The 21,481-nt window shown below is 29.8% G+C and overlaps 1 protein-coding gene across 3 annotated transcripts in view; it reads left to right on the top strand.

Moving 5' to 3' along the window:
- Positions 1-19,827, top strand: part of LOC107439462 (rhophilin-2) — a 103,486-nt gene extending 83,659 nt beyond the window's left edge. For all 3 annotated transcript variants that reach the window (XM_087160015.1, XM_087160017.1, XM_087160016.1), the window contains exons 6-16: positions 19-143; positions 313-421; positions 2,061-2,210; positions 3,552-3,647; positions 10,749-10,905; positions 10,991-11,107; positions 12,013-12,210; positions 12,297-12,373; positions 13,738-13,890; positions 16,134-16,379; positions 17,953-19,827. In XM_087160015.1, coding sequence (XP_087016141.1) covers positions 19-143; positions 313-421; positions 2,061-2,210; positions 3,552-3,647; positions 10,749-10,905; positions 10,991-11,107; positions 12,013-12,210; positions 12,297-12,373; positions 13,738-13,890; positions 16,134-16,379; positions 17,953-18,069 — 1,545 coding nt within the window. In that variant the 3' untranslated portion in view covers positions 18,070-19,827. The remainder of the gene's footprint in view (positions 1-18; positions 144-312; positions 422-2,060; positions 2,211-3,551; positions 3,648-10,748; positions 10,906-10,990; positions 11,108-12,012; positions 12,211-12,296; positions 12,374-13,737; positions 13,891-16,133; positions 16,380-17,952) is intronic.
- Positions 19,828-21,481: the final 1,654 nt, after the last annotated feature.

Here is a 21,481-nt window from a genome sequence, read left to right as displayed (position 1 = left end):
AAACAATTCTATTTTCAGGCTGTCAGGACGCCTTCCAGAGATGCATCTGGAGTAAAAATGTTGTTTCAATACTACAATCTCCTCTATTTTATCGATAAAAGATTTTTTGCATCTCACAGAAACTTGGGACTTCATTTTGAGTGGTAAGAGCAATATAAACTCATTGATTTGTATTCTATGTATTTTATTCTTTCTTATTCTGTTATAAAACTGAAAATCGATAAATGTTTAAATTTGTAATAAGTAAATGAGAATAAGATAACAAATTGGTAGCTTATTTCCAAATTTTAAGAAGCTTTTGTTCTCTTTTAGGTTTGATAGTTTAACTGGTTTACCAAGTATGCAAAAGAGCATCGCTTTTGAGAAAGCTAGTATTTTATTCAACATCGCAGCGTTATACACGCAAATCGGTGCCAAACAGGTGAGTCCAATGTATGCAGGTTGAACTCTTGCTTACAAATATGCTTTCTGTTTTCGAATAATATCTTGTTACTTTTAATCACTGCTTTTAAGACACTTTCTTAGGACTTGTTTTTTGTAGAGTTTGTTCCAACTCAAAACTGTATGAACTGTATGTTCGCCATGTTATATACTTTACTCTGATACTTATACTGATGGTTCATGTCCTATAAATATACTGCGTTAGAAAAGCACAGTTCGCGATTTTCCGCTTAAGAAACCAGTTAATTTTCTTCCTCTCGAATTTTAAAAATTAGTTACAAAGTTCGCACGTAGATGGCACTGCAGAAAAATCTATAAAACAGCGTTTTCAAAATAATCATCATTTTAAGCAAATACAAGTGAAGTCAGGAGCATGAAAAATTAGACTCTGACAATATGCAGAAAATAATGTTCTACAGTTCCCAGTCAGCAGCACCATTTGCTGTTGACGAGGAAGAGTTCTATTTCAAACAGAATGCAGCTAACCATACATTTCTCTCTTTTTCTTATTGTTTTTTTTAAAAAAATTTCTGTCATTTTGAGACACAATTGGTTTTTCAAAATATGTTTGTCTTGTCATACCTACTGGTATTTTGCAAATACAAACGTCCAAGAAAAAATATTTGTTAAGTCTTTCAAGTTTTCTTTTTAATCTAATTTACCAAAACTGTTATCAATAGTTTTATATCAGTTACCTACTCTGAAAAATCGGTTCGATTTTCCTTCTCGTATGTATCGGTCTAGCTAGTTGTACCTGTTTCAAGTTTTCATCTCTAATATTCTAAGTATTATCATCATTTTAATTCTTGCCATTTGCACCGGCGCTTTTGGCATCCATCGATTTTAAATCATGCTTTTCATTATCTTAATTTTTAGCTGTTTAACTTTTAGCTTACATTGACTTTTAGTGAATGTAATGGTTCATCATTACTTAGTCTAGCCATTTTATGTATATATTCATTGCTTTGAACATTTGCCTTGATTTTAATTTCCTTCAGACTTTTACCTATTTTGAATGACAGCACTGACTTGTTCTATTGTTACTTTAAGCAAACCTGTTCTCATTGCATAACAGAAAGTGACCTGACACATTCATAATTGTATTACTTAGACTCGAACTCGACTTCTTACGCACTTTTGAAGCATTTTTTGATTGTCTTCGTTTGCCACCACTCTATGTTCTTACCATTTATGCTGATATCAACAAATATTTAACTCCCCTGGGGGTACTTATCTTTAATTACAACAGAAAGATCTCTAAGAGGAACATTTTAGAAAATGACCTTCGTAGGAATATCGAATCATGTCCTGTTGATGACACTTTTTTACCTATGCTTTCACAGCCCATATATTCTTTGACCATAGCGTATGCATAAATATTTTTAGAATAATAGCTGACGGTTCAAGTATAAGAATTCTCTTGTTTCCTGGTGGCCCAGTCCCTCTTCATTTGACAAAATCGAGAAAGAAGCTGGAACACTGTTATAGATAATTAACTTATATTGCAAACATTGAAACTTATTATGCAAACTTATATTGCAAACATGTAGCGCGTATGAAAAATGAGTAACAAATATTTAATAAAGTTTTTTTAAAATTAATTTGTTTCCTAACTTCAGGATCGAACAAAGAATGAAGGCATGGACGCTGCTGTTGATAGTTTTTTGAGAGGAGCTGGAATCTTCCACTTCTTGAAACAGAATTTTAGCAATCCACCCAGTACTGATCTGTCTCCGGAAGTGTTAGATATGCTGACTCACCTGATGCTTGTAAGTATTAATCAATGATCCTTTTGTTTTCAATGATTATATCATCTGTGTCAATGAAATCATTAGTGATTTGCATCCATAAATTAAATCATAAATGTTCATAAAGATTAAATTAGATTACTCGAAGTAAATCGAAAGTTACGTATGCAGAGCATTGATAAACTGAGCTCTTCAATAAGTGAAGAGTAAATAAAAATTAGATAATTGTTTTCCTCTTAGAATATTGTTTTCCTTCTTGAGACAGGAAAAACAAAGTTTTACAAAATTTCGATTATTTTTTTAACTAAACTCATGTTTATGAAAATTGCAACACCATGAAGGACTTACGCGAGTGAGCTGAAATTTTCAGGAAATGCAAAGTAGAGCATAATATGCAAATGATTAGAATTTCAGATCCGTAGCGCATGCGTATGCTGAGCAGCACCCTCTGAACGGCGGATGGATTCGAATAAATAGACGGCTGTAGCGAGGCGTTTATGGTTATCGGTGGTTATCTGCTAGTGGTAAACGTTAGCTCAGACGTTACTTATGCCTCTTCGACGAAGGAGAGCGGAATTTCAACAACTTGCGGAGTTTGAAAGAGGGAGAATCATCGGCCTTCGTGAAGCTGGATTGTCTTAGTCAGTAACAAAAAAAACTGACTAGACTGTCAGTAACAAAAAAAAAATTTTTGCTTATGAAGAAAAATTTTAAACTGTCTTCATCTTAAAAGTCTTACTTATTGAAATCATATTCAGAGTGTAAAAATATTTAAAACTACAGTGGCCCACCTAATTATTGCAATTATGTCTGTCAATTTAAATGACCGAAAAATTATATCTAAGGTGGATAAATAATAAAGTAGTATTAATTTAACGAGGAAGTCGAATCGCAATTGTATTTATCTGATGTTCAAAACCATAAAATAGTTTCTGAGAAGTAAGAGCAAGTATAGAAAATAATAGTAAAATAATTTGATAATAGTTATCTTACGGTAAGCAAAACAGCATGGCAAACTAATATTTGAATTGACAGTTCTAATCCGTTTATGATTAAGGGAAATAACTGCTTTTTGAAAAACAATCATCAAATACGCAGTTTAAGTTCGGAAAAAAAACGGTAATTTTTTGCTGCTCGCGTATTACGATTAAGAACAGAAAAAAATCTGTATTTATCTTAAATATATATTTTCTGTAGAAATTTACAGTTATTTTTCAAATTTTATTATTTTCCAGTTAATATCTAATGTCAAAATTTATTGCCTTTATTATGATATTCCAGTAATTTTTCTTTCTTATTTTTCTTCTTAGTTTTTGAAACTTTTTTCTTATGATGGTTTGATTTCTTTTCTTTTTTTTTCAGGCTCAAGCAAGAGAGTGTTTATTTGAGAAACTTGTTTCGGACACTGAAAAACGTAATTTTTCACAGTGCCTCGATATTGCTCAAGAAGCGGCTCAGGTAATCATAATTTTTCTTCTTCTTTATAATTGAAGAGCTTGGACATTTTAGATCATTTGGAAAAATCATCTTTAGAATATACTAAGTGTAAAGATATATGAATTGCTTTCGAACTGCAACTGTAGTTATTAAGGTAATGTCTAGGTGAAGTAGAGTGGCTACGCATTACAGCTCCACTCGATTGAAAGTTTTATATCTTCTGGAGAAAAAGTGAGTGCTTTAGGTCTTTGAGGTATGAGGAAGAAGAGAATTATTAAGTTGTAGAACATCATCGATTTGACGCCTTTTTACATAGTAAAGACGAGTGCATTGGATGTTTGAAAGTTTCATCAGTGTAGCGAAAGGACTTTTTAAAAAATAAATAAATAAATAATAATAAGCAGATATTACAAAATATCTTTATTTTTCATATACTTATAAATATATCAAAATAGATAAAGACAATAAAGCAATGACTATGAAGAAGAAAAAAGATATTTTTTAAAATTTAAGTTTATTTTCTTCCCTAGAGCGTTTCACCACGTCAAAATTGTGGAAATTCCGAATAAGTAATTAATGCTTTTCAAATGTTCTTTATTTAGTACTAGCTGAATACAAGATCTTCGTGCGTGTTGAAAGAAAGTAAATTAGCAATAAATCGTTTACGAAATCAAGCACAAAACGGAAAGACATATGCTGACGAAATTAATAATAATAAAATGTAGCTAAAAATGTAGAGAAGAGATGAAAAATAATAAAAATTAATAAAAAGAGAAAAAAATTAAATACTTTTTTAAAAAAATTAAAAGCTGAATTTTGCGGATATAATCGTGCGAGCTGATGAAGAGAATATATCTTTTCATTATTTTGTTTTCCGACTTTTTAATATTTTTTTTAAAACACTTTATTATTTTCCATCTCTTCTCTACATTTTTAACTACATTTTATACACTTGAAGCTTACGCGCAGTAAATAAAACTTATTAATTTTCTTCTTTTTTTCATATATATATATAAATATATATATATATATATATATATATATATATATATATATATATATATATATATATATATATATATATATATATATATATATATATATATATATATATATATATATATATATATATAATATTTAGAACACTTTAAATTTTTGAAATTTTGGTACGACTGTTCCTTTTCCCTACCACAAATAACATTTTTTCAATTATGTGTAAAAAAAAAACAATTATTTACAATGACAAAAATTAAAACATGATAATGCAATTTATCTGTTTAGTCAACTAAACAGAAAGAAAAATGAAATATATTTATATAACTATTCTACTAAAATTTTCAAAACTTTTTTCACACAAAAATATACAAATTTTTTATGCGAACGAACTGGCAAACAAGTGTCATTTAATCAGAATGTAAGATTCTGTGTGGTTAAAAATATACACTTTTTATGCGAACGAACTGGCAAACAAGTGTCATTTAATCAGAATGTAAGATTCTGTGTGGTTAAAAATATACACTTTTTATGCGAACGAACTGGCAAACAAGTGTCATTTAATCAGAATGTAAGATTCTGTGTGGTTAAAAATATACACTTTTTATGCGAACGAACTGGCAAACAAGTGTCATTTAATCAGAATGTAAGATTCTGTGTGGTTAAAAATATACACTTTTTATGCGAACGAACTGGCAAACAAGTGTCATTTAATCAGAATGTAAGATTCTGTGTGGTTAAAAATATACACTTTTTATGCGAACGAACTGGCAAACAAGTGTCATTTAATCAGAATGTAAGATTCTGTGTGGTTAAAAATATACACTTTTTATGCGAACGAACTGGCAAACAAGTGTCATTTAATCAGAATGTAAGATTCTGTGTGGTTAAAAATATACACTTTTTATGCGAACGAACTGGCAAACAAGTGTCATTTAATCAGAATGTAAGATTCTGTGTGGTTAAAAATATACACTTTTTATGCGAACGAACTGGACAACAAGTGTCATTTGATCAGAATTTAAGATTCTGTGCGGTCAAAGGGGTTATTTACTTGATGAAAATCTGTATTCCTGGATGGTTAAATTTATCATGAGCAATTTGCAGAAGTTATAATCTCAACGAAAATGGAACAACTATTTTAGTAAAATTTTTCTTACGTACACATAAAACATTATTGACATCAGCAAAATTACCTTGTAAGTTATCTTTCCTTTGAGCTTCGCTTATTTCACTCAATTTTAACAAATGTGAAACATGAACATTATTATTTTTACTATCATTTTTTAAAAGTGAATGTGTTGCATCTCTCGAAAGCCAATCAGCTTCAAAATTAGTAGAACCTTTTGTGTATTTAATATCATATTCATACATACTTAACAATAATGACCATCTAAATAATCTACTTTTTAAATTTTTAACATTCTTTAGCCAAACTAAAGCAGCATGATCAGTATGTATGATGAATTTTTGGCCAAACAGGTAATGATGGAATTTATTTAAAGAATCTACTATAACAAGACATTAAAGTTCTGTAATTTCATAGTTTTTTTCATAGTCCCTTAAGGAATGAGAATGAAAAGCTACAGGATGCAATACACCACATTCATCTGTCTGTTTTAACACTGAACCAATACCAACTAACCATGCATCAACAAAAAGATGACATACATGATTAGGATTAAAAATTTTCAAAATTGGTTTACAAATAATAGCATTTTTTGAAACTTCAAAAGATTCTTGATATTTTTCTGACCACACGCATTTTACATCTTTCTTTAACAAGTTATTCAAAGGATACCGAATGTTTGCATAAATATCAATAAATTTACTGTAAACATTTATTGATGCAAGAAATCTTTGCAATGATTTCACATTTTTAGGGGGTATTAATTTTTTAATTACCTCAATATTATGGTTATCGGGTGATATAATCCCATTGCTTATTTCATATCCTAAAAATTCTATTTGTTTTTGCAAAAATGAACATTTTGAAAGTTTTAATTTCAAGTTTTCTTGTTTACAAATATCAAAAATCCTCTTAAGATGGGTTAAATGTTCATCATAAGAATTAGAAAATATAATGATATCAACAAAATAGTTTGTAGCAAATTCAATTTTATGTTTATTTAAAATTCTACGAATTGTACGTTGAAAAATGCTTGGTGCATTCTTCCAGCCAAAAGGTAATCTTAAGTATTCAAATAGACCATTGTGAGTAGTGAATGCTAATTTCTCAGTATCATCAGGATGAATAGGATCATAACGATATCCCATGGATAAATCTATTTTAGAATAATAACTACTATTAGACAATTTTTCAATTAAAGACTGTATAAAAGGTAGAGGTTCAAAATCTGTTTTTGTAATTCGATTTAATTTCGTAAAGTCAACACGTAAACGACTCTTTTTATTTTCATCTTTTTAAAAGACTAAAGTTACAGGGGCAGCATAAGGGGATGAACTTTTTTTTGTAATGTTACTTTTTAACAATTCTTCTATCTGTAAATCCATTTCTCGTTGTTTTTTTGGGGATGTTTTCTAAGGCCTTAGAGATATAGGTGAATCTGAAGTTAAGCTGACTCTCTTTGGTTCCATTCTGATTTCTCCCACATCATGTTTATGTTTTACAAAAATATCATCATAACTTTTTAAAATTTCTTTTAAGTTCACATTTTCTATTTTGCTCTCATTTTTTATTTTTTCGTCGATATTGACCTGATAATGTATGAATCCATTACTTAGATCTATCTTCGAATCATTTGAGATTTTTGGACATTCTTTCTTTTTCCTATTTTTTCCTTTTTTTTTATTTTTGTTACCCTTTACATTATTTTTTTCAATGTTTACTTTTACTGAAACATCTTTAACTTTTATTTTTTCACCATTTTTAACCTTAACATTTTGAGAATTTTGCTGTCTAATGTGCAAAGATAAGTTGTCACTGTTAGAATTATCAGAGGTGATCAGTCTCTTACCAAATTGAGTAACAACTGGCCCGACACAATCAATAAACAAACAAAAATCTTTACAAGTTTGCAACCCTAATAAATAATATGATAAATCAGTATCAATTATAAAATACTTAGCTGAGTTAACAATTTCGCCTATCTTAAGGGGAAACTCACAAATTTTGTTAAGTGTTAATTGTCCTTTTGTTTGAGTAACATTTAATTCTTCACATTTTTTAATAGGAATATTTAATCTTGACACAAAATCTTTTGGTATTATATTCAATGTTGACCCGGTATCAACATTCAATAATATCTCTTTGTTTACATTCTCATTTTTATTTTGTTTTGATTTGGACGTCCCTTTTGGTATTTATTTTCTACTTTATATCCATTTAGGTATTTATTTTCCGCTTTATATCCATTTAGGTATTTATTTTCCACTTTGTATCCGGATATTGTTAATTGCTATTGCTTATTTGTCATAGTTTGGACGTTCCCTTCAACCACATTATTAGGGTTGTTTACACACGAGGAGCCCATGTGAAATTGATTCAAAAGTCCTTTCTTCGAGCATTATTTACATTGGTTTATTGGGTTCTCCTATGTTGTATGATGTATTTTGGGTTTTGTCACATTCAGGGTTACATTTTTATTTTTAGGACAAGCCGGGGTTTTATGTCCTGGTGCATTACACTTAAAGCTCTTAATGTAATATTTAGGGTTTTCTATTTTCTTCATATATGGTCCCTCATTATTTTGAAATTTATTTTTGTCTAAGTCACTTTTTATTTTTTCATAAATTTTAAGTTTTTGTTTAAATTCAGAAAGATTATTGGTTCCATAAAGAATTGATTTATTATTTGTTTGGTCTGGTATTCCTTGAATTATATAAGTGATTAGAGCTAAGTCATCAATTTCACTTTGAGTAGCAACTTCTTTCATTTTAAGGAAATACTCTTGAAGAGTTTCATTTTACCTTTGCTCTCTTTTTTGCAACATCGCATGTATTTCTGCACTATTGCAATTAAGTCCAAATTCTTCAAGCAGAAGAATTTTTTAATTTTTCATGTGAATTTAAACAAATTTCACTTCTAATTAATGTTGATGCATTACCCTTTAAACAACTTTTTGCAAATAAAAATTTTTGCATATCCGAAAGTGAAAATAAATTAGCATGAGTTTCAAAATTTTCAAACCAAGAATTAATATTCTCATGTGTATCTCCTTTAAACATAGGAGTAACTGCTTCAATGTCAGAAAAATTAACTATTAATTTTGTTTATGGTTCTCTGTTATTTACATCATTATTAGAACTTTGATTATAGGATACCATATCTTTATTAATACAACCTTTAGTACAGGCAGAACTTAAATTAACTTGCGTAAATTGATTTACACAAGTTTTGGTAAATGTGGTTCAAAATCAGTTTGAGTTTGTTTACATTCAAACTGACTAATTTCATCCTCATCTTCAGAGGGATTTTCAATTACTATAGAATTTTTTAAATAATTAAAATCTCATAAACTAGTTCAAATATGTTTTGCAATTTCTTTTTAATTTTCCTCACTAGAAATCTTTTAGAATGTCTGTAATTTTGACTAATTCCGAAAAATTAAAAGTGTTACAAATTTCTTTAAGTTCGTTTGAAAATTCTTGATTGTTAGGTTCAAAAGAAAATTCTGAAAAATTTAGTCTTTTATTACGATTTAACCGTGAAAAATCATTTGGAAATAAAAGTTTGAATAATGACTTAATATCATTTGCCGTCACTAGTTTAATGGACGTTTGAACCACATTTCTTTCTTTCAAAAACATTTTAAATGCACTATAAGTAACAATATTATATTATAATTTTTTAAAAAAAAGCAAGGTAAACATGCGAAATGCAATTCAACCATTAATAATATTCTATTGATTAAATCTCATAATGAAAATCTCAGATCACTACTCATATCTAATGTCAATAAAATATGTAATCATAAGATTGAGAAAGAAAAATATGAGAAAAAAAATATATCTACAGTGTACTCTTCCTTTACTTTGCCAACACTTTTCTTCAACCTTCATGATTTATACTCGTGCACAAAATAGTTGTTTTCACTTTTTTTTTCACGAACAACTCTTGTAAGAAACTAATTCATATTTGAACAAAAGTGAAATCTCTTCCAACTTGCATGCACCAAATTCCTCTAAGCACTAAGAACTCTGTAGGGTCATCGGTCAACTCTATGGATGGGACACACATCAAATGGTTTCCGGGATATCAAGCTCCCTTCTACATCGGCATTCCAGTAGCGACGAAGGTAGTGGAAAAGACGGGGTGTGATTTCCTCCTTCAGCACCGATTAAGCGATTTTTTTCTCCCGGCGTGTGCGATGGGGATAGGGAAACTTCAACGCAGCAGCCAGCCAGCCAGACGATAGGCCTAAGATTCAAATGTACTAACACTGGTTTTCTTCAAAAGGTTTCCTCCGCAAAGCAAATCCTGCTAGGCTTGTAATAGCAGGGCTGCATCCCTGTTATCATTGGTAATGCTTAGCTCAAATAATTCAATCGTGCACCAATTATTCCTTCATTAGTTTTATTTACGGGTAGGCTGGTGGCTATAACATTTCACATTTACTCTCCACAAGGGAGGGGGTAGACAAAACTCCGGATGGCTCCAGCAGATCTTACATGGAACACATCATAAGCAAGAGTCACACAAAAACAATCGCTCCTGCTTTAAATACTGACAGAAAATGAGGTGAAAAGTCTCAATCGTCGCATACCTTGAAATCCTACGCATTAAGGAAAATCATGTAATGCTTCCTAATATGGAAATGAAAGAGGGAAAGATTCTAAAAATAACTCCTTTGAAATATGAATCTAATTATTATTCATTGGTATGTTTTCAACCTTGAAGTTCCAAAATAGAGTATCTCTACACCTATTCTTTACCAAAGACATTTTATGAAAAGAGTTTTAATGTTTTCATTAATACAAAAGTATTTATAATTTTTGTATTATATATGTATATATATATATATATATATATAAATAACACAATGCATGCCTAATGCATATATAGTAAGCATTATGCAATGCATAACTTCTGAGCATGTTTGCACAACACGTGTTTTATTTTGTTCTGTTCAATAGAATTATAATTTTTATTTTTGTAAAAACATTTAGGTTTCTGAAGTATACAGACAGTTATATACGCTTCTAAGTTCTACTGCCATTAAAGACTGTGTACCTAATTCTTGGGGCGGCCTGATGCATGTGAAAACAGAACATTATTCATCTCAATCTCATTATTATGTTGCCCTTGCTCTCATTTCATATGGTGGTAAGATTATTTAATTGCATTAGTTTCAATTAATTGACAATGTCATTCGTTGTTACTGATAAAGTATTGTGTGGTTTTTTTTTAGAGGATTTCAATACAAATGCGCAAGAAAAGCTTGAACATCTTCATATTGAAATTAAATCTAATGATCGTAAAGATGCCATACGTACTCCCCGTAATGCCAATGAAAGGCTTCGATTAGGTAAGCACTTTGAAGTGTAACAAAATAAATAAAAAAATAATAAATAAATGAGCAATCGTAATTTAAATATGTTATCACGAAAGTTTTCGGGGTGTGTTCTTTTAAATACTTCAGTGAAGTTGATATCTTGAAAAATGATATCTTTTTAAGGTTTTGGAAGTAATTTTAATTTTACAAAAATGACTTTATGTTCGGAAATTTAACATTTAAGTTGCACACGGAAATTTTTTGGAATGATTTCTTCTTTTTTTTTTTATTTATTTTTTTTTTTTTAAATTTTTTTTTAATTTTGAGAGGCTTTTTTGATCTTATGAAAAGTTGTAACAATTTCAAATAACTCTGAATTTTGATTCCGTGATATTATTTTGGATACATAAACTTTTGACACAATAAGTTTTTGTGTGATGTTATATTGAAGATAATATAACGTTCTGATATTACATGAAGTATTTTTTTAATGTAAGATGTAACAATTTCTATATGCTTTGAAATATATTTATGTGATGTTATTTCAGAAAATAATGTTTTAATGATACACGATTTAATAATACATGTCATCAATTTTTTTGTTGTTGCAACATATACTTTTGTGACGATCTTGTCAACTGAGCTTATGATGTGAAATTGGGTGGGGGAAAAAAAGATTATTTTTTTCTGAAATTTTGCAGTTGTGTTTTACGTGAGTGTTCCAGCTTAACAGATGCTTAGTAATTTTTTAATGCTTAAATGCCACAATTTTATTTTCTTATTAACTTATTTGCATAATTTAACGTGTTGAGTTAGCTTTTTGAATTTATCAAGATTGATTTGTAAAATGATTTATAAAACTTTGGACGAATATTAGATGATGGTTTAAGATGCCTTCTCTTGCAATTTAATTATATATATTATTTTTTACTGTTCAGGTCGTGCACATTTACACCATAGCATTACAACGCACGAAGAAGCCCTGAGGACGTACAGAATGTGCCGACAGCTGCAATTAATTGACAGTCTTTATGATCTTCTACAGAAAACTAACGAGAAATCCCTCACACTTCTCTCAAAACTTATTGACGATGTTGACCAGTTCCAAGATGTCTTTGAACCACCAGCAATAAGAGGTAATTATGAAAGAAAATATTTTTACTGCACGTACTGAGCAAAACTTTTTACACTGTAAAAATCATAAACATTATATTTTTTTCAGCTTCGACAAAATTTCAACTGAAGTTGACGGATCCTGACTTTAATCAACACAAAGCAGTCGACTTATTTAAAGCACTGGTAAGTATTGTTCATACTAGTAGATGTTTTCAATAACTATTATCAATAATATCGATACATATTTTTCTTTTAAAATTAAATTTTCTGCTCTCGATTATTTAATGTATGATTTTTTGTTTATTTAATTTAATAATTAACGAAAAAAAATTTATATTATAATATAAAAATTTTTACATCCTAATATTTCTCTAGAAATATAACAAAAACTTAAAAGATTAAATAATATTAAAAGAACCAAATTTTCGACCTCTTTCCATTTTGAGATTTTAAATTATACAATATTCGAAAAGAAAGGATATTTCAGGAAAGAAATACTTTTGAGTGTTTTAGCAAAACTTAATTCATGACATTACTAATTAATAAGCGTACTTAAAATCATTCATTCATATATCATTTTTATAAATGAAAATGCTATCATTTGATCAAAAGATTCAATGTGTCACTTTTACGTATTTATTTTATTTATTGTATGTCAGAGATGTGGCTGAAACCAGACGTCCAAATTAACATGGCCAACGGTATCTCACCCGTTGTGGTGGTCCTGAAAGAGTGGATACCACTTCTGGAGAACGCACTAGATCTGCTCAACGGGAAGACTGATTGTGCAGCTCATAGGAAATAAAAAATAAATATCAGAGATACGTGGCAGATAAACATATTCAGGGTAGCCACAAGTGACTAAAATGCGACTATTTGCAACTATTTTCAACCTGAGGCCACTATCGCAACTTCTTGTTTGCCTGAAAAGGCTAAAAAAACAACTTTTTTCATGAAAACGAGACTATTGGGAGACTTTTCTTAACTCCTAACGACGTTTTTAGCTTAAATTGGGTTGACAACCTGCGGCCCGCAGAAGCTTCTGAACACGATGATTTTTTTCCACAATTTTATTTCTTGAAAAAATAAAAATTTTGAATGAAAATTTTGAATTGCAAATTTGAAACATTCATTTTTAATGCTCTCAATTTGCACTGATTCCCATGTAAGTTTACTTTGTTTCTCGATTACCTTTTCAACAGTTTTTGCTACAAAATTCCGCATGATTTTATGCTAATTCTGCATGATTTTATGCTAAATCAATTATTGATAAAAGGTTAAATTTTTTAGAAAAAGTATTTTTTTGAATGAATTCTAGTCATTAAAAGTATTTAATTTTCTGCAAATATACTAATTACATAAAAATTTAGGGCCAGAATACTAACGTTCATGCATTAGGCTACTAAAAGCAACTATTTTCTTCATTTTTTTTCTGTGGCAACCTTGCATATTCTATTTTGTTATACTTGAATTGTTTTGTTATCACACTTGAATTCGTTTTTATTATACTTTAGTTGTACTTGAAATATGCTATTATTGTTTCATAGGGACCTTTAAAGTTTTTCTCTGCCAAGAGACATTGGACTGCCGCACGAATAGTGGAACTTAAAAAATCAAGTGATGATTCAACATTTGGGTTCAGTGTTAAGGATAACTCACCAGTTGTTGTGACAAGAGTTGAAATTGGTGGCATTGCAGAGGTACATTATTATTTCAAATTTACGTTTCTAAAAGTTATTTTTACTTTGTACATTTTATACATCTTTTGTAATTGTCTTTCGTATTTTATTAGTTCTAACCATAATATTAATATTTAATAAATAATATCGTAATATTAATATTTTATAAACAGCTATAGTATAAAACTATAGCTGTTAAAACTGTAGCTGTTAAAACTGTAGCTGTGAAATAGATGACTTATTATAAAGGGTTAAAAATATACATAATGCTAAATTTCTGATGGTTATGCTTGCCTACAAGAATATTCCAAATCAAGAGTGCTCAAAACATAATTTTAATAATTCAAATAAATTAAGTTACAAATCTTATTGGGGGGGGGGATTTCAGATTTCCTTAATTAATTTCAATTCGAATCGCGAATCCTATATCAAAAAAATTTTTTTTTTAAATTTTGAAAAGTAATTTTTAAAATAATTACTTTGCGTGAAATAAACATACAGAAAAAACACTTGTAAATGAAAGTGGAATTATGTGGTAGCTTTGTTTTATTTATTTTTTGTCTCATTTCGAAACTTAGAACTAGAAATTAGCCTAATGGTATGAATTAGACAGACCATAAAGCTATTTGTTATTTTGTTTTATAACCAGCGTTAAACAGGCGATCCTTAGATATGCGACTCTACCAATGTTCGACCCTTGTAGTATCAAACCAAATCCAGAAGATAAGAGCACTACCAGGTCAAGTTTTATGATTTTTGGGTGAAAATGATCCCCAGTTCCGTTACGTGGAGAGGAAAACCTCAAAAAACGTAAACCTTGATAGTTAATCCGACATCAAGGAAACTTTAATCCATGATGGGATTGGAATAACCCACTGGGATATTTTTCCATAGCATCGTTATCTGTGCTAATCGAGAGCAATATACGAGACTATAGTTATCGTCGGGATTCGAACGAAGGGCCATTGATTGGAAGACGAGCGTTCTGTCCCCGATCTTTTGAATAGGCCGATTACTTAGTCAATCTTTTAGAATAGATAGGGGCTTACAATTTTATTCCATTTCACTCATTCATAAAATTAAACTTAAATTTAAAAGTTTTGATAAGGACCTTATGCACGTAAATTTTGCTATACATATGTTCGTTTAAGCTGAATTTTTGTAACAATAACCTCTTTCTGATTGTGTTGAAGTTGCTAAATGTGGATTTAAGGCAATGCTGCAGATTCACCTAGTTGTTGTTGTTACTAATGCCACTTACCAATACCAACAAGCTTGCAATGGGAATCCAAGCGATTATAAGGCAAAGGGTGCGTTTCTTGTTTTTCAGTGGCTCTATGTATGGCCAAGAATGCTTCTTCAGCCACACACACGTCACATCCCGTTTTACAGGGCGAATGTATTCTCATACACATTTCGCAATTTTGACCAGAACCAGAGAATGATCAATCTCCAATTCAGTACTCCCAGAGGTATTGATTTGTTATGGGAACTTGAACGACTTTGTGACCCCGACAAATTTAACAAAAACCAGTCACCATTTAATACGCGGGAAACCTTCGGCCAGTGGGATTCAAACTCTCGTTCTCCCGAACACTAGTCCAGCGTCCTACCAACCAAGCTATCCCATCCTCAGATTCATCTAGTATATTCTGCAACCAGAGAGAGCGCTATACCGAGGGAGATACCCTTCTCGGCAAATGAATTTTCATCTACATAAATGATTTCAAATTTACAGTTGAGAAAAAAGCTAAATCCTGAGTAAGTCATTAAATTTCAAATGTAGAAAAAAATTCAAAATATCAAACTGAAAACAAATTATGGTAAGATTGCGCTGTAGGGAAATAATTATGCAATAAATTGTTATCATTTTGATATTTTGAAAACCTTTTTTCAACATTTAAAACTTCGTGGTTGCATCATCTTTTGCGTGACAGCCCGGGTGGGCCTTGCTCTTCTCGAGAATTCTCTTTCTTCCCCGCAACGCTTCTTCGTGGTTTACTCTAAGTTTATATGAACTCACTTTTCTCTAAACTAACAATGGAGGTTAAACAGAATTTGTCATGAAAATTTCCACCCGAGGTAATAGCCAAATAGCGCCCTCTTAACACTTACTTTCTATCATTAAAATTTGCGAATTTCAAAAAACTTGGTGAAATAAATGAATATTGTGCAGTTGAGCTGGCGTCTCTTTTCCGAGAAATGTCTTTTCTTTTTTCAAAAATGTTCTTTGTAACATTTTTTTTAAATTTCCTTTAAAATAGGGTTGTGGACTGAAAGAAGGAGATTATATCACAGCAGTGAATGATGAGGACACGAAATGGACGACGCATGAAGAAATGGCAGAATTGATAAGGAATGCTGGCAACACCATCACTCTCAAAGTTGTGACGCCCATGAACTGGAAGTATTTACACTCTAGGGGAGCAGCTGGAATGTCTATTTGCTCAAAATCAACATCATCTAGTAGTTCTGGTTTCAGTTCTTCTTCAAGTCGCAATCCTAGTCCAGTAAGTAGATACTAAATCAAGTCCATTTTTTTTTTTTTGACGGTAGCCATCAATAATTTCATCATGAACCATTATCATTTTGATGATAAGTAACCATCAAAGTAGGAATTCTGATTGATGGTCCAACATATAAGAATAGCAGTTTATTTTGATGGTTTGTTCATGTTGAACCATAAGAAGTTTCCATCCTAATTTCTTAGAAATCAAAATTTGGAACGATCATGAACCACCATCACCTCGGTGTAGGAATTCAGGCTGATTTATGATGAGTCATCATAAAAAAATGATTGTATATTCCTGCTGAACCATCAAGAATTATTATTCAACCATCATGGAAATGCATTGCTGTACCATTATGAGCCATCACGAATTTCCATCTTAGAAATCCAATGTTTGAGCCATCATGAACAACCATCATCCTAATGTAGGAATTCGGACTGATTTATAATGGTCCGAATTAAAATATCAAATTGTTTTGATGGTATATTCCTGAGAATCAACAAATAATCCCATTAAACCATCATGGATTGTTGGTCCAGGAGAATCAAACTTATCTTGATGGTTAACCGTATTAAAGTAGCATTTTCCATCATGGAATGATTGCAGTTTGTTGGTATATCAAAAAGCATGAACTCATAATGGAAAATGCTGGATGATGGTGATCATCAACTGATCATCATGAATCGCACTGAAACCAACATAAGCCATCGAAAACTTTGTGATGAGACCATCAAGAATTTCGACTTGGGTTTTGTTAGGACGTTAGCCACTCAACCGACTGTTCCCGTCAACAACTCTTATGCCAGACAGTTGCGTTAGCTAGATAACTTATTGTACAACAGACATGTTTACTCGACAAGTATTCATTTTCCTTTACAACAGGATTGCCCGACACTACATTTGCCCAACTAATTTCCTGAAAGTCTACTTTTTATAAATATGTTTTCAATTGATCAATATAGTTTCGTTATTTTTCGCTATCGTTTACGTAATATTTGTAGATATTTATAAAATTTATTTTATAAATATCTATAAACTATTAGATATCAAACTATAAATTATTTAAATTATTAGATATTTATAAAATTTATTTACTTATGTTGTATTATTTATGCCTAATATAGTATAAGTATTTTTATTTTCAAATTAATGATTGTTTTGATCAACTGTATTTGTCAATCAGTTTGGGATTTGAAATGAAAATTATTTGAAAGTGCAAATATTTTGAAATTTCATGACTCTAACTATTGCACCGATTTCGTTTCGAAAAAAAAAAGAGATAGAAGAAATAAAGGAGAAAGATACTTTACAATTGTTCTCGTTTTATAGACTACCTAAAGTTTATCAACGGTGTGAATGGTTTTTTATAAAACAAGAAATAAAATCAAAGGAGAGAAAGTATACAATTTAGTGAATCCATGAATTGATATATTGGCGAATGAGAGAATCAGTGACTTGACGAAATAGCGACTTGAATCAGCTTATAAGCGAAAAAAAAGTTTATAAAACACATAATAATTTGTCGACATCTTCGATTTTTTCTCCCTTAATTATTCTTTTACTCTCCCTTTAGGTTGGAAGTGTGAATGGTAGAGATTGTGACAAAAGGGGTAGTTGGAACCCTTTTAGAAGAAGGAATTCAAAAGATCCTCTGGAATCTAGCTACATAACAAACATATTATACAGATAATATTATCATAAGTGATCCTTTGTAAATATTTCTTCTGCGTATGCCATAAACTGATTATAATAAGTCATTTATTGTTATGTATGTATCTGGCGATGCTATAATCTGTGTGAGGCTATGTTCTCTTCAATCAAGAAAACAGTATGGATTCTCGAAACTCAAATGCAGAGTGTTCCTTAAATATCGCACTTAATATATATTTTTAGACTCCCTGTCGAAAATGAAGTTAAGAAGTACAAGCATTAAGGGTCACAAAACAATATTTAAAAGAACAAAAATGTGGAAAGCGGGTATAAATTTTTTTTTTTGATTGTGGGTTGAAATTTGAAAGTGTTTCCAATAATCTCCTCTTAAACCATCTCAGTTTCCTTGTGGAATCAAACATTATTTTAACTCCGCTTTTCTCACTTGTGGTTTGACAAGTATTCATTGCGTTTTTGTGTTTCCTTTTGTTTAAATATTGATTTGCGACCCCTAATGTTATACCCTATAATGCTATACAATGTAACTAGAATTCTAAAAATATATGTTAAGGGAAGTGAATGCGAAACACTCTGTGCATTTTAACGATATTAGTTTCTTTCAAACCAAGCATTTTTTGTTTAAAAAAAAAACCTATAAAACTAAATTGGTTTAAAAAAATCGTCTCTGAATTTACACAGACTGTGACGTAAAATTTGAACTAAATGAAATTATTGTAATTAAATGTAAAAACATTGTTAAAAGTGCTGCTGGGCAGTTTTTTATGTTAACTCTCTAATGTTTTCTTTTGAAACTTCCATCACCTTTACGTTTGGGTATTTTTCAGTTATTTTAAGATAAACTTTTTTCATTGAGTTATTGATGCTTTGTATTCTTAGCTATGAAAGCAATTGTAAGAAGATTTTTTTTATCAATAATGTTGTTCTCAAAACTCTTCTAATTCATATCTTTTTTTGAAAACAATTTTTTAAGTTATATTTAATCATTTTTTAGATTAAAAAGTATTTTATTTGAAATAAAAGACGTATTTGTTGTACAAATGAAATGTACTAAAATACCAGCATGTAATAACGTTTTAAGCGTGTTTTATGTGTATTAAAATTCCTTCTTTTGACTTGATTTAAGATCAAATCGACGAGAGGGACTTGTATTTAGATTTTAGAAGGCTGTCAAACTCTTCCAAGAAGAAGACTTATAGATTGTAACCTATTACGATCAGCCAAATGATTACAATTAAATAGTAGGATAGTAATTTAATTTTTTTTAAATTCTACATTTATTAACTGAATTTGAAAATTTTGTACAGATAATTAAGGATTAAATTGCATGAATTCTAACGTGTTTTTAAATTATTATTTATTATCTTAAAGCACAAGATTAATAAACTAAAATATAATCACTGTGAATAAATTATCTAACTATAGTTAAGTAAAAGTATGCGAAATTTTACAGCCTATTCTTAAAAATATGTGTACCATAGTAGTTCTATTGATTTAAAGGTTTGTTTCCTCGATATTTGATAATGTTTTATTTCCTCTTTTGTTTAGTGAAGGACTGAATGCATGCGAATGGAATTTTAGATAAATGAATATTTTGATTTGAATTTTGTTACAAGTGAAATCAACATTTTGATTATTTTAAATTCCTTTTTCGTTATCCAATTAATTTTCAATGTCTGCATATTTTTTGGTTTCTTCATTATGGTCCTTTTGGACTTATCTAGTCGATTTTGTTTTATTAATTTGTACATATTTGTGTAAATAAATTTTGTAATTTTGATTTTTCTTGGAATATTATTATTTTCCAAATACATTTTCTTAATAAAAAGGTTCAGGTGTGTAAAGTACAAAATACAAAAGCTAGTAGAATTTATTTTTACTTATTTACAATAACCGAGTCAGAGAGAGATAGAACAAGGTTCATGGGAAATAATAAAATGGGGAGGGTATTTCTCATAATCTATCTTCATTTCCGAGCCATTGCCCGGTATTCTCTACGCTGAATTTTTTTATTGATTTTTAAAGCCGAAAAATTTCAACGTATGTACAGTCCTCAAAAAAAATCACCCTGAATAACTTTTGTTTTAATGGGCGGATTTTCACAAACTAAGTGTCAATCTTGATGGTTCCTGGGGGTGACCTCAAATATGCTAATTAATTAGTGCTAACTATTAATTAAGTTAAGAAATCAGACGCAAAAACGTACTTTCTCTGAATAAAAATATATTTTTTTTACATATTTGGATTCCTGACCCTTGAAATAGGGGAGGGGGGTAGACAAAATTTCTAAAAAATTGGGTCGCAATAAAGATTTATAAATAGGGCGAAAGTTTATTATAATGCCAAATTACCTCGCCATAGAAAGTGAAACAATTTAAAACAATCATCATGTGTTTTTGTTGCTATAGGCAACCAAGACGAGAATTTTTTGATCTGCTTTCCGGGCAAAGAAAATAGTATTCTTTTTAATACTTTGAAAATAAAATTTGAATTTAAAATGAAGAAATGAAAATGAAAATATTTTTGATTTTCCAATATTTCAACATTTGAACGTTGAACTTACTATCTGACATTTTTTTATTTTTTTAAACATGTTATTTGTATAAAAATGTTGTACTAAAACCAAATTTACATAAGTTATTATAAATTTATGAAGAGTTGTAGGGCTAATTGCTTTTACACCTCAGTTCAAGTCCTTCAGGCAAGGAAAAGAAAAAAAGAGATCCTGTAAAAAAATTTGGGGCTCAATTCTGATGCGCAATCAGAAGGTTTTATAAAATTCACGGTATTTTTTTCGATAAAATTGAAATATATATATATATATATATATATATATATATATATATATATATATATATATATATATATAGTAGTATAAGAGGAGTAAATTTTATTATATTTTTATTTTATTGTTAAAGGTCACATTCTGACAAATATTTAGGTTACATGGTTTTCTTGAATAAGTAGGATTTGCAAATAGCATCCTTATGTATTCATTCCGAAACTGACTTTTGCAAGAATGTTTTTTCCCTAAGATCTTCGCAGTGGCGTAGCGAGCTTAACTCGCACCCGGGGCACAATACCCTTTTAGCGCCCCCCCCCCATTCGAAAACCATATAATATTATGTGTAAAATATACTCGCAAATTAATAAATAAATAAAGTCATAGACTCAAGCTAGGCTTTAAATTTGAGACAAAAAATGTAGTTGAGAGAACAAAATTAGATTTTGAAATGTATATGATAATCTAGAATTAGTTCAAAAGATATCTATTATTTATTTTACATATTTATAAAGAAATATTTTAAAAACACGCAGTTTTATAAGAATAAAAAAGTAAATATTTATTATCTCTAAGGAGATACATGTATTAAATAATCATACGATTATAATGCATTAACAAAACTAATTACTATGTCTAAATTTTAAGTGCT

The sequence above is a fragment of the Parasteatoda tepidariorum genome, chromosome 3, assembly GCF_982258835.1.
Source record: "Parasteatoda tepidariorum strain Cologne lab strain chromosome 3, Ptep-v5.0, whole genome shotgun sequence".
Taxonomy (NCBI): Eukaryota; Metazoa; Arthropoda; class Arachnida; order Araneae; family Theridiidae; genus Parasteatoda; species Parasteatoda tepidariorum.
The sequence above is the reverse complement of the archived record's forward strand: the minus strand, read 5'-3'. Positions and strand labels throughout refer to the sequence as shown.